Source organism: Centrocercus urophasianus, unplaced genomic scaffold (assembly GCF_019232065.1).
Source record: "Centrocercus urophasianus isolate 14NV4802_14NV808 unplaced genomic scaffold, USGS_Curo_1.0 seq_521, whole genome shotgun sequence".
NCBI lineage: Eukaryota > Metazoa > Chordata > Aves > Galliformes > Phasianidae > Centrocercus > Centrocercus urophasianus.
The window spans coordinates 27,766-40,941 of NW_024885113.1; the positions used below are offsets into that span (position 1 = coordinate 27,766).

Genomic DNA, 13,176 nt, shown 5'->3' on the forward strand with positions numbered 1-13,176 from the left:
CTGTTTGTCTTCAGTGCATATGTTTCTTTATTTTGAAGAAAGTAACAAGACAAGGATTAAAATGCTTTACATTTCCTTACTTTGTTTTCTTTGGAAGTTTGCTAGAGCTTCGATGTCGCCTATGTAAAGGGAACTAAGGGCATTCTGATGTCATTTTATGATTGCTTTGTTTGCACAGTAAGATTTTATGATTGGTGGGGTAAATCACTCTTTAAAATAAGAACATGTGCTATTTTAAAAATAAGTTTTGAACTTCGTTTAACTCATTAACTTATTTAAACTCGTCGTGTGATCTCAGAGCTTTTTTTTAACTCAGGAGATGATGAGCAGGTCTTTACTAATACATTGCCTCTCCTCCCAGTATAGGAGAAGCCTAGAGAGGTGCTCTCTTGATTTGGCTTCCGTTGCTCAGTACCTCAGAGGCAACAGCATCAATCTTGCACTGGGTCGATGAGAAAGGTTGTGGCAGTACAGCCACACAGACATTGTTCTCGTGAAACTCCTGGTGCTGAGAGATGCTTAGTGAGTGAGTTCCTCAAGTGTGGCGGCCACGCTGCTGCTTTCATTTGTGCCTCCTTTTACTGAGGAAGATTTGGGATTTGTGCTTTTTCCAAAGGCATTGCATGCATGGACCCTCCATCCACCAGTGGCTCCCACCCACACAGCTGAGGAGCGTTGCTGGGCCTACGAGCTTCTCAGGGCTGGAACCTTCTGTGCTTGAAGCTCTGCTCTGGTTAACTTCAGAACTGATACTCTTTCTTGAAAACATTTTCAGTGTCAGCACCGCCATGTTGACATCTCCATACTTGAATGGTTTCAGCTACTGCATGTGTTACTGAGCTTCTTTCCCAGCAGTTCTACTTCTGCCATTGCACTTCCCAGCTGTTGCCTTTCTTGCCCGAGGTTGGCTGGGTGTGCAGTGAGCTGAAGGACTTGCTGATTTTCTCCAGGGGAGCAGTGAAAGTGTCGAGGCACACATTAGAAAACGACCTTTTGGCCTCTTTTGTGTTTTACAATTGCACTGTCAGCATTCCTCTTATCATAAATCTGGATTCCCTTGCCTATAGGTGCCTCAGATTAAGTTGTTGCCTGTAACTAGTAATAGAGAAGTGTTATCAAGAACATTGATTCATAGCTGCCAAATCTTCTAGCATGCCATCTTCTAGCATGATGTAGTTAGCAGTAGGGATAGGTCTTGATGTCTGTGAGACTTAAGGAAGAGATGGGTGACACTGCTTAAGGGCACTCATTCACCTCACTTTCAGATTGAGGTCTGTGTTTCGTTGGGCAGCAGAAATGGTATCCCTTAAGAGAACTGCTTCCTTTTGAGAGCTTCCTCAGATCTCAGGTGTTTGCCAGTATGTGTACCTACGGATATAAAACGTTACACTGATGAGAGATTCTTCTCAAAAGGGTTAATCAATAAGCTTGTTTTGTAGGTGAGTTGAGGAATCACAGTGTCGATGGAAGTTTTTTTAACTTGGAACTTACTGTTGATTTCTGCCTTTTACAACAAATAAATGACATATTAACTAAAAAAAATCAGCCAACAGATTCACGAAGTCTTTCTGTTCCTTTTTCCTACAGAAATGGCAGGATATTATTAAGGAAGTCAAGTTCCTCCAAAGAATAAAACACCCTAACAGTATAGAATACAAAGGCTGCTATTTGCGGGAGCATACGGCATGGGTAAGCATTGCTGCACTCTGTGCTTCTCTGGCCTTGGTTAAGGGTGCTTTAAGCTGTGTCCAGCTGACTCCCAGGAGGGACCTGAACACTTACGTTGCACAGACTCAGATAAGTGCAGGCAAAGACATTACAGATGCTCAGCAAAATTAAGCATAGTTTTTAAAACACATGGTGTAGGGAAGTTTTTTCCTTGAACTTGCAGAGTAAGGTGGTTGTGCTGTTACACTAAAGTGCCCAGTTCAATGGGTTGAGTATCCAAAATAAAGAGGAACTGGAGGAAATAAAAAACCTCTACCACTTTTCTTACTCTAAAGAAAAGTGGAGATCTAATTGTACTGTCCAGAAGGTGAGCCTGGCACCCTTTTTAGGTACCTGCAGGTGACTGAACAAAGCACTTGGTGTGCCACTGAATGTTAGCTGCTCAGTACTTTGCAGGTTGACTTAATGTGCTCCAGAAGTAAGTGTTCAGTTGTATTTTAATGGAATAGAATCCCTGCTGGTAATTGTAAACAAGGTATGTTTTGAATTGTTAGGATTTCTACTATTTAACTGAATTCTTCTGTTGTGTATTGTTTATTTCTGATGCTTTGTTGTTGGTAGTGGCATTTGTTTAAATGACAAAACCAATGAGCTGGTTTTATCTCTGGCTGTCATCTCCTAACGATTCTCAGACATTTGATTTAAACCACAAAAATCCAAACCCCCAAACTAAATTTAGTTTGTATGAGACTGCATAAAAATGTGTGTGTGGGAATAGCTGCATTTGGTTATGCAGAGGAAGCACCTTGTCAAACTCAGTGTGATTTAGCACCTTTCATTGACAAAGTCTTTTTAGCATTGTATGCTAAATGAATCAAATAGTTGAGGTAATAATTGAAGGTAAAAGTAGTGTCCCGTATCACCTTCAATAAATCAGTTTTTTAGGATGAGGTTTTTTAGCTTCTTTCTTTTTTTGCTTCAGATCTGACAGGAACAAAACTGTAAGTAAATCCCTGAGTAGCCCCTTAATACTCTGATGAGCTTAAGTGCAATGTAGCACATTGGGGACGTGGATGTAAAATAAGATATGCAATGCAGTGCATAACTGGCTGTGAAAATGCTCTCGCCTTCATTGGAAGTGTTGGTGCTTGGTGTCTTACACAAGCAGGCTGTGATAATTCCAGCTAGAGCTGCCCTTGTGCAAGGGTCAGTGCTCAGATGGGCTTATGTTATAAGTAATGCTTGCATTGTTATAGCTGAGCACTGTTGATTTCCAGCTAAGTTTAGCATACAGTCTGCTAGGATTTTTGCTGGTCACTCTAAATGCCGTTTCATTATTGTTTATTATAGGTTTGTTTTTCAGGAACAGTAATTTGGTGCTTCTGGTGGATACAATATATTCTTGAATATTTGTCTTCCTCCTTTTTTTCTTATGTGAAAGCTGTTTGTCTGAACACATGGAGTTTGTTAAAGGGCATTCATGAGATGTCAGGTTGAGATTGAAGTCCTGTACCTCCTCCTCTTCCTCCTTGCTGGACACAGGGCAGACTGCAGGCTGCACTGTATGCACCAGTAATAATTGCCATCTCCATTAGAGATTTTCTAACAACTATTTTGATTTCTTTCCATACAGCTTGTTATGGAATATTGTTTAGGATCAGCATCAGACTTACTAGAAGGTATGTCACACGTGTTTATTTGATTGAAAATCAGCTCCTTTGTTAAATGGTCACTTTTCTATCAAGCTTCTTGAAGTGAAGTTTTGGAGAAATGTGGGTGTCCAGTAGGTTGTTCATCTCCTTGCCTTGCCAGCAACAGTTTAGGACCAAAAGCTGAGCTGTCTGGGAGTCACTTGTGTTGCTCAGTTCAGTTATTCATGTGGGAATTGCCATAAGTTAGATCCCAAGTCCTGGAACTTTCATTGATGGGGAACTGAATGTTGAATTCCAAATTGATATTTGGAGAGTAGCCCCAGAACAGACAGGAACGCGGCAGTTGCAAGGCAGTCTCTTGTTGGAATATAGCTGCTGGTTTAGATACATCTGATTATAGAATATATTTTATGCTGGAAACTACTTTTAAACTGAACATTTGTTTCTCTATCTGGACCCAGTAAAATTAAGTTTTAGTATTTTGTCTGTGTTTTCATTATTAACGGTACTCACTTGCATGCTGCAAACTACATTGTTTTCTTTAATATTGAATTTCAAATAAATTCTTTCCTGAAGTTCATAAAAAGCCATTGCAAGAAGTGGAAATAGCAGCAATTACCCATGGTGCTCTCCAGGGATTAGCATACTTGCATTCTCACAATATGATCCATAGGTAAGTGGTTAAACTTTTGCTGTCTCATAGACTAGTGGATAATTTACCTCAATGATTGTATTCTATTCATCCCAAACTTAATATTTGTAAGCAGAGATTTTCTTTTTGTAGTGATTCTGTGTGAAGCTTATCTAGGTGTGCCATTAGATGTAGCTGAGATTTTGAGTTGATTTTTGAGACAAGCTAGGTTCAAAGATCCACAGTGATGCTGAGCTACTAACCCAAAGATTAAAGGTTTTGTCTTCGGGAGAAATGTGGGTGTTTTTCAGATTGAACATGTGAATTCTTGTTGTGTTGTGATCTCTCCTGCAGAAGATTTTCTGTTTTGGAGGGGAATCATACTGACATTTGCATTTTCTCTAACCAGAGATATCAAGGCAGGAAACATCCTGCTGACAGAGCCAGGACAGGTGAAACTCGCTGACTTTGGATCTGCTTCCATAGCATCTCCTGCCAACTCATTTGTGGGGACGCCATATTGGTAAGCCAAGTGTTTTAAGCAGTTCTGGAGCTGTGAATTGAAAGAATCATTTACTGGCTATTTAGTATATTTGGGCTTTATTGCAGCTAGCTTTGTGATTCCCTGGCTTTGGTAGTGATAGAATGTACTCTGCAGAAGAGATTCTGTGGTAATTAGGTTCTGACTTTGAGAAACTGTGATTCCTTGTACTTGCAGTGCACAAAAAGTGATAAAAATATTTTGTTGTTCTCCTTACCCCAACTTTAAGTGGTGGGGTGGGATTTAATCATCTGTAATGTATTTTAATCATTCCCCCAGTGGCTTGAACAATTCGTGTGTTCTTACCGCATGTTGGAATAACTGAAGTGTTTTTTCTCTCATAGGAAAGGCCAGGTTCATTGAACAAAACCCTTTGCAGATCCCTTGTATGCTTTGATCTCTTACACCGAATCTGTGGTGTTTACACAACTGCATGCTATAATTATTTCACCAGAGTTAGCCAGCCAGCTAAACTGTTGGAAATGTGGGAGGGCAAGATGGTGGTGTAAATGGAGAGCTGGACAAAACACACCATGCAGCCTTCCTGGAGGCTTGCACTAGCCTGGTGCCCAGCTAAATGGCATTCTAAGCTCTATCCACATACCAATGGTCCTTGTTCTGAGTGTGCCATGTTCATGCTGATATCTTGGGGAATGATTTGGTGTTTGGTGGTTGAAACCACTGAAACGTTTTGTTTCATTGCAATGCTGCTGATGTTGATGTGCTCTAATGCACAGAATTTTATGAGTACTGATTTCCTATTTTAGGATGGCCCCAGAAGTGATTTTAGCCATGGATGAAGGGCAGTATGACGGCAAAGTAGATGTTTGGTCTCTTGGAATTACCTGTATTGAGTTAGGTAAGTTATTTTCTTTGAAGAAAAAAAAAAAGCAACAAACTATAAAATGTAGCTATTTAATACCTTGAACTTACTCCATTGAATTACAGTGCAGAGCACTTATGCTTGATTCCTTGTCTGGAATTGGGGGGAATTTGGGGCTTGAATTTTAGAGAAGAGAACCAAATATGCTGTACAGAATTCAGAACCAAGTCTCCAATTTGATATGAATTGGGGCAGCGTTTCCATTATCCCAAGAACAAGAGTTAGATGAAGAAAATAGCTGCACTGTATCATGAAGGTGTTCATGTTCTGTGGGAAGGCCTGATCACTTCTGAACTGAAAAACAGCCTGCTTGCTGGACGGGTTTAGAAATGGACCATTGAACGTATTGATGTGAAAACAGTGCTGTAAATTGATGTTATTTCCATGCAATTTTAGGATGTGTTAATGAGACCTGCAATAGTAGGAAATTCGGGTTAAGTAAACAGTTTCAAAGCTATATGCAATGCATTTTGTCACTTGTGAATAGATTTGGCTAGAAAATACTTTTTACTTAAAGTGGAACACTGGTGTAAGAGCACTGTGTCAGTGTGGCATTCTATTTAAATTGAAGGCAGGATATTCTCTGGGAACAAAAATACACTGAGTGAAGCACAGCCCAGCACACAGTGCTGCTTAGCCTGTGGGATCTGCTCCCTGGGAGCTGCTGGGATGTGGGGCTGCCTCCTGCTCTGCTCCCAGGGGCTGTCCTCACAGCCCTGTCACATTGCATTGCTCATACTCCAAAGACCTCAACGCAGGAGCAGCCTGGCAGGGCAGCAGGAGCTCTCAGGAGCACACTAATCCATGCGAACTGCACAGTTTAGCTAAAAATGCTGTCTGACATTCCCAACTGTCAACTTCATTTTCTTCCAAGACACGAAATCAGATTCTTTCTTCAGAGCAGAGATTTTTGTTGTTGTTGTTGCCAATATAAAGCAAGTTCAAGGGGTGTGACTGTCATGACAGAATGCTGCTCCTAGTGGACCGAGGAGATTTGGCTGGATGCAGTGCTCTAGGAATGCACTGAGCTCATGGCCACCACACCCCCGGGTGCCGTCCTGCACGCTGCATTCTTGCAGTATGAAGCCTTGGGCTCTGTGCATGGCTCCTGGCTTGGTGGAGGTGAGGCTGGGTCGTGGTGATAGAGTGTTACAGGCTGGGTTGGTGCGATGTCTCAGTTGTGCCGCTTTGAAATAAGCGTGGAAAGGAGGCAGGAAAAGGAGACATCTAATAATTTTCTCAAGCTATTGCTTAGTTGTAGAAATAGCCCTCACTGAAGGCTCAGTTTCACTGTTTCTTGAAGATTTATGCTCGTTTTAAGAGGAAAAAAGGTAGGGAGAACAGTCAGTTAAAGTGGTTAAATGGATAAGGAGTTTGATCCCGAGTAAAGGCAAGTGTTATCAAACAGCTTGGGGAAGGGCAGCTGCCACATCTGAGCCCTAACTCTTCAATTTACTATTTGTCAGGAATCTGTAGGGCCTGGTCTGTTCTCTGACAGCGATGAGTTAACCAGCATCTCTGGTACACAGCTTACTGCTACTATTTGGCTCAAAAAGCAGAATAATAATAATAATAAATATCCTCTCCGCGGCCCCCCGCTCTTGGTTTTTTGCTCTTTTCAGGAAGGAAAGTTTTCTGTTGCATTTTCACTGGTGTAGGAATGTCCTCGTGGCCTGAGCAGCTTCTCTGGAGTGTTTATAGTGAGGCTGAGCTTTATAGGTCTGCCCTATAAACATTCTGATGAAGCTTCAATTTTGTTGTTACAGTGAGATCATCTCCTTCCTCATTAAGCTTTCATGCTGTGTCAGTCTATAAGAGTAACACAAGCTTGAAAGAGAGAAGAGCCAAAGAGAATGCAACTCTCAAAATAGTATAAGAGTTAGCCTGCTACTGACTTCCTGCCCGGTGCTTAGTCAGTTCAGTGTGATCTGATGGCTGTTGCAACCAGATTTTCTTCATCACTTCTACTGTGATGTCCCGATAGAATAAAAAATTGGTTAGCATTTTTAGCAGCTGTAGCGTTTTGGTTTTTAGATAATAGCAATAATAATAATAATAAAACAGAGTGGGTGACACCAAACCAAGAATGTTAATGGCTGGACGCTGAGTATAGATCTCCCTGTTAACGTACTCCTATTTTAGAACATTAAAATGAGTCAGAGAACTCAACTATGATAAATCACGTAATTTGGAAACTTGAGAGGACGAGGCATCTGATCTTCAAAGCGCTTTCATCTTCTGCTCAGAGACCAGTGGCACAGGACACTTGCCAACATATCTGTGTGATTGCAGGGTTGGGCTGGTGTTCAGCAGCCGTGATTCTGCCGCTGCGGTTTTCTTGTTGAAGGGATGTAAACTAAGAAATGCAGAGGAGCGAAAAACGCGCGCCTGTCCCCCTCCATAAAAGTGGTTTTCTTTTTTGCACAGCGGAAAGGAAGCCTCCTTTGTTTAACATGAACGCAATGAGTGCCTTATATCACATAGCGCAGAATGAATCCCCTACACTACAGTCGAATGAATGGTGAGTATTGCTGAGGGAGGAATGTTGGAGGGAAGTGCTGTAAATGGAGTGCTTTGTCATGCTGAGTTCCTGAAATGGCTGGATTCCTATGGGGAAGATGTGAGCCGGAAGGTTCTGATTAGCTTCACTGTACACCCCACATATGAAATTGACCAATTACTAAATATGCATTTTAGACTGTCGAATGCAGTAGAAACAGGATGAGCTGCTGGAAGAACGTAGGATCCTGTAATAAATCCAGCTCGTGGGCCAGTAAACTTCTGCAGCTCAGAGGCTGGCCAAAAATGTGGTTTTCTGTGTTTTGTTTTTGCTTTTTCTTTCTTTTTTTTTTTTAAAAATCACTAACCACGCTGTCAGTTCCTAAATCTTGTTTTGTTGAAGTTTTGCTCTGTAAGATGAAGACACTGCTTGCATGTGGCAGATGTCTGCTGCACAAACTTCAAAAGAATGAATCACAGTAGCAACGTTTTGTGCCTCCCAGCCTCAGCGACTCAGCTTTGAATCAGCAAACACAGTAAACTTATCAGAAGGGTTAAAAACCTTCCTAATTATGTTTTTCTGAGCTGTGGTCCCGTGTCTCTAACATAATAATTGTGCCATACTTTTTAGAATTCTTTTTCTACTTCAGAGGTTTTCTGGTGAGGCCATTTCACACCCTGGTCCTTGACAAAACATTCGGCTCATTTCATGCATATATTTTTTTCAGATTACTGAAAAATGGAGGTAGCAAAAGCCCATGGTGGGGAATTGGGTGGGAGGGGGGAAGAGAGAAAAACTATCTGTGGCTGCGGTAGGCCTTGAAGAGTTGGTGCAGGATGGAATTTGACAGGGTGCTGCTCACACGGCAGTAAGTGGGTGTCTGTTTGTGTGCGGCGCTTCCGCAGCTCTCGAGTTGTCCCGTGTTTTTACATTCTTCAGCCAAAGCGTTCTGTGGTTCTGAGGTCCCAGGAATGGCCCACTGGAAGCTGTGGGCGCCGTCGGGGGGTTGTATGGAGCAGTGGGTCTGTGTGATTCCTCCTCAGCACTCCAACAGCATCCAGACATGAATGTCTCAGTGCTGGGCAGGTCACTCAGGTGGATGTTTTCCCCTTTCCACAGGTCTGACTATTTCCGAAACTTCGTAGATTCTTGCCTCCAGAAGATTCCTCAAGACAGGCCCACATCAGAGGAGCTTCTCAAGGTGGGCTTGCTTGTCCTTTGTTTTGCATGTCCTACTGGCAAGGTGACATTCTTCTGTCCCACCTGCAGTAGTAGATTCCATTTACCAATGCTCTGCCAGCTGTCCCCGCTCCCTTTGAGCTGAGGGGTGTTGCAGCTTTCCTGTCCCTTTGCAGCATCTGGTGCAGTTCCCCAGGTGATTTTCTGTGCTGGTTCTGTTCTCAGCATAAAAGAACGCTCCAACAAGTGGCACTGGATGACCATCAGCTTGTCAGGGGTGTCAGTTTCTTAAGCTCAGTCTATCCTTCCAGTGATTATAATTAATCCTGACAGAGCTGCCATACATAAGTTAACAAATACCTTTCTTTACTTCCCTCTTTATTCTATGCTATATGTACCTCTCAAGGCTTGTTATCCTCTCCCATCACCTGTGTGCTTTACACGTAGAAATCTGCTGTTCTGATGGTTACCCCTGGGGCAAGAAGACGTAAGAAAGCTTTTCTTCCCCATGCTTTCCTTTGACATCTGCAGATTTTCTTCTGCTTTATTTCTTTGCTTTTTTTTCCCTTCATTTTTCCTCCTGTATGTTGCAGATACTTCATTTTCCTTGCTTTTGACTAGAAACAGTCCACGTGATGGATAGTTGCAAAAAGCTGCGGTGTTCCCTAAGTGAATGCAGCTCACACAGAACTTGGGTGTTCCAGCTGCTTTCTTCTAAGTGTGACTTTGATGGATTTCCTGAAGTTTTCCTGGCATCCTGAGTTTTGCTAACTTGTTCCCCTCGCAGTGCTCATGGCATTACTGTGGGATTTTTGACCCCAGCCACGTTTCTGTTAAACAGCCACGTTTCCAAAATTTTGCATTGCCTGAACACAGATGCTATTTTTGCAGGTTTTATCATCACCTTTTTGCATGTTTTTTACTTAAACGGTTCTGAGAACTTTTGCCTCTTTAAAAATGGTGAATTATGAAAGAAAAGTGCAATTACCCAGGAAAGGTTTGGTGTGGGAGTGTAGTCCTGCCATTTCAGAGTTCTGCAGATCGGTTTTATTTTGAGCAGCGCACTGCCATTAAAGTGAACACTGATGGAAATTAAACGTTTGTGATTGTATTCCTTCCACATCTATAGCCTGAAACAGCTGCGTGCCGCTTTAGAGGGACAGGTAGGGAATGTGACACGTTGGAAATGGTGATGCAGTCCTCCAAAGGAACAGAATGAAACTAGTGGTGGTGTTAAAAATGACTCGTGCTTGCACAGCACATTTCATCTGGAGGCTGAAAAAGCTGCATCTGACATACATAGAGGAGAATTGTTTTACCTGTTGGCAAAATGTAGCTACCTTTGCAGTGAAATGCAGCGAAGTGCATGTAGATTTGCAGCCTGTTTTATGACTCACAGCTGCGTGCTGAATATTTGATTATCTAGCTGTACTAAACAAGGAATGGGGTTTTATGCTGAGAGCTGGCTGATACGTTATTGACCATGTGGTTAAAGATAACAACCATCTCAGGCTTTAAGTGTTCTTACATTATTTGCTGCTCATCCTCCTCGGAGGATAATGCAATTGGAGATAATGTCTTGAAATACACCAACACCTGAAGAAGTCTAATTTTAAACAGAGCTTGTTTTCACAGTGTGTGATATACCTATTTTGTTTGCTTGGTTGTCTCCCATCAGAAAACAGTCATTCTGAAATGTGGCTGGACCATGAAGTCTAAATGTAGTGCCATTTAGTTGTGAGGGAATTCTCCTGTGCAGGAAAGAGAACTAACAAGCCCAACTGGAGCTCATAATGGTTGTATCCTTTAAGCACTGGGAGGTCACTCACCTATCTGTGTGTTCTGCAGCACATGTTTGTTCTTCGGGAGCGGCCTGAAACAGTGTTAATAGACTTGATTCAGAGAACAAAGGATGCAGTGAGAGAACTGGACAACCTGCAGTACCGTAAAATGAAGAAGCTCCTCTTCCAGGAGGCGCATAACGGCCCTGCAGTTGAAACGCAGGAGGAGGAAGAGGTGAGGGAAAAATGTGAATGCTGCACCGAGGGAAGGTGATGTCATGTAAATAACCATAACTCAGGTATTGCTGAAACCAATGGAGGCTGTTTACACACCTGGCTATAAACTCTGCCTTCCTGTCTGTGCTTGGAGTGCAGCCTACCTCAGGGCACACACAAGGACAAGCAGAAGATGCCCAGCGCTGGCAAGACGCTGTGCTGTTTGCCCATGTGCCAACTGCTGACTTCCAGTTGTGCAGATTTTCCCTTGTTTTCGCTGTGTACACAAGGCTTTTGGTAATCTTTTGTGTACACCTAGAGAATGTTCTTCTGCTCCTTAAGACAGAAATTTGTACTTGCTTTAAAAAAAACCATGCACAGAAATTCATTTTTTGTCTTTCTTTGGGTGGCGTGCTGCAGTCACTGAATTACAGAGTCCAGTTCTGTCATCTACAGAAGGGAGCTATGTGACATGCAGGGTCCCCAGATGAACACTTACTGAGATGATGCAGGTGTCAGAACAGCTTCTGGTGACACGCTGGGGCTGAGTCGTGATGGAGTTTGGCTTGTTAACAGGCTTGCAGTTGAAAAGAATCTGACATCAGCCAGTTAATCTTGACAAGGGTGATTCTTTCTCTCCTCAGCATCCCGCAAGAGAAATGCTTCATGACAATGCCTGGAGGGTGGGAACTGCCATGACATGGCAGGTAGATGCCTGTGTAAAGGAATAGAATGAACATATAATCTAGTAATGGCGGCTGACAGAGCTGTAAGGGATTTGGATTTTCTTGATTCTTTTTTTTTTAATTTTTTTTATTTTTTTGTATTTTTTTAATAATTCCTTCCTGCTAGGAACAAGATCATGGTGTTGGCAGGACAGGAACAGTGAACAGTGTCGGAAGTAATCAGTCCATTCCTAGTATGTCTATCAGTGCCAGTAGCCAAAGCAGTAGTGTTAACAGTCTTCCAGATGCCTCGGATGATAAGAGCGAGCTGGATATGATGGAAGGGGACCACACAGTGATGTCAAATAGTTCTGTCATTCACTTAAAGCCGGTAAGCATCGGGTTTTTGGCTGGATAACTTTGAGAATGTGAAAAGAGAATGGGTTTGGTTGGTTCAGTGGTCAAAAAAAGTAATTGAGTGCTTCTTACGTTAAGTCATTATTTGCAGCTCCTAATATTGTGTCACAAATGCATTAAATTGCATTGGAAAGTTGCTATAAAAATCGTTTATTTCTTTTGATCCTGTAACAATTATTTTACTAATGAAATTGTTTTTGAAATTGCTTGCTTCGTCATGAGGACTTGCAATGGCTGTTGTGAATAGGATTATTTAGTGAGTGCCCTTATCTTGCAGAGTACTGCTTCAGGGGACAAAAAGATGCAAGGGTTTCCCCTTCTAGTTTCTGAATTGTTAAATCCAAGACCACAGTGGTGCTTGAAATCGTTCCTGAAGCACCCAGCACATGATTTGGGTATTTGGTTAATGAGCAAAGATGCTCAAAAAAGGCAGTGCAGCTCTATGGCCATGGGTGAAGTCACTTTGGCTGCCTTACCTCTGTTGGAGCAGGATGCAGTGCAGTGTGTCGCTGGCATCCATGCTGCTCTCCCTGCAGATGGGTTGTCGTGCATTTTCTCAGCCCAGTAACGTTTCCCAGTTAATGATAGGTGTGGTTGGGATGTTTTGTTCTTTACCCAGATATGCAACAAAGGCACAGGTATTTCCTTGGGGAGTTAATTAGTATATCATCTCTAACTCCTAATCGCAGCGTGACGAATGACAAAGTAAGAATGTGGAATACACCACAAATCTCAGAATTTGCTTTGAGGTATTTCTGTGGTGGGTGTGAAGAAAATCATCCTCTGTCTTTCAGGGTTACAGAGATGTTGTTTTTGTCTCTCCGACTTGATATAATCTACTTGATAGCTTTTATGTTTTCTTGAAGTAAACTATTTTACTCAGTTCTCTGTTTTCCATTTATTTTTCTCATTTACAGCAGTAATTAGTAATTTTCCTCCCAGTAATAAAATTGCACAACAAAATCTCCAAATTAAAGACCCTGGATCACAGCTCCCATTGCAGTACATTCCTCTGCCCGGCCTAACGAGCGTAAAATGGATCT

The 13,176-nt window shown here is 42.2% G+C and overlaps 1 protein-coding gene across 1 annotated transcript in view; it reads left to right on the plus strand.

The window, feature by feature from the left end:
- The window catches only part of TAOK1 (TAO kinase 1), a 55,832-nt gene that overhangs the window by 27,765 nt on the left and 14,891 nt on the right, over positions 1–13,176 (plus strand). Inside the window, exons 4-12 of the mRNA XM_042835434.1 lie at positions 1,588–1,689; positions 3,302–3,347; positions 3,897–3,993; positions 4,361–4,474; positions 5,260–5,351; positions 7,803–7,896; positions 8,995–9,076; positions 10,903–11,070; positions 11,904–12,107. Coding sequence (XP_042691368.1) covers positions 1,588–1,689; positions 3,302–3,347; positions 3,897–3,993; positions 4,361–4,474; positions 5,260–5,351; positions 7,803–7,896; positions 8,995–9,076; positions 10,903–11,070; positions 11,904–12,107 — 999 coding nt within the window. The remainder of the gene's footprint in view (positions 1–1,587; positions 1,690–3,301; positions 3,348–3,896; positions 3,994–4,360; positions 4,475–5,259; positions 5,352–7,802; positions 7,897–8,994; positions 9,077–10,902; positions 11,071–11,903; positions 12,108–13,176) is intronic.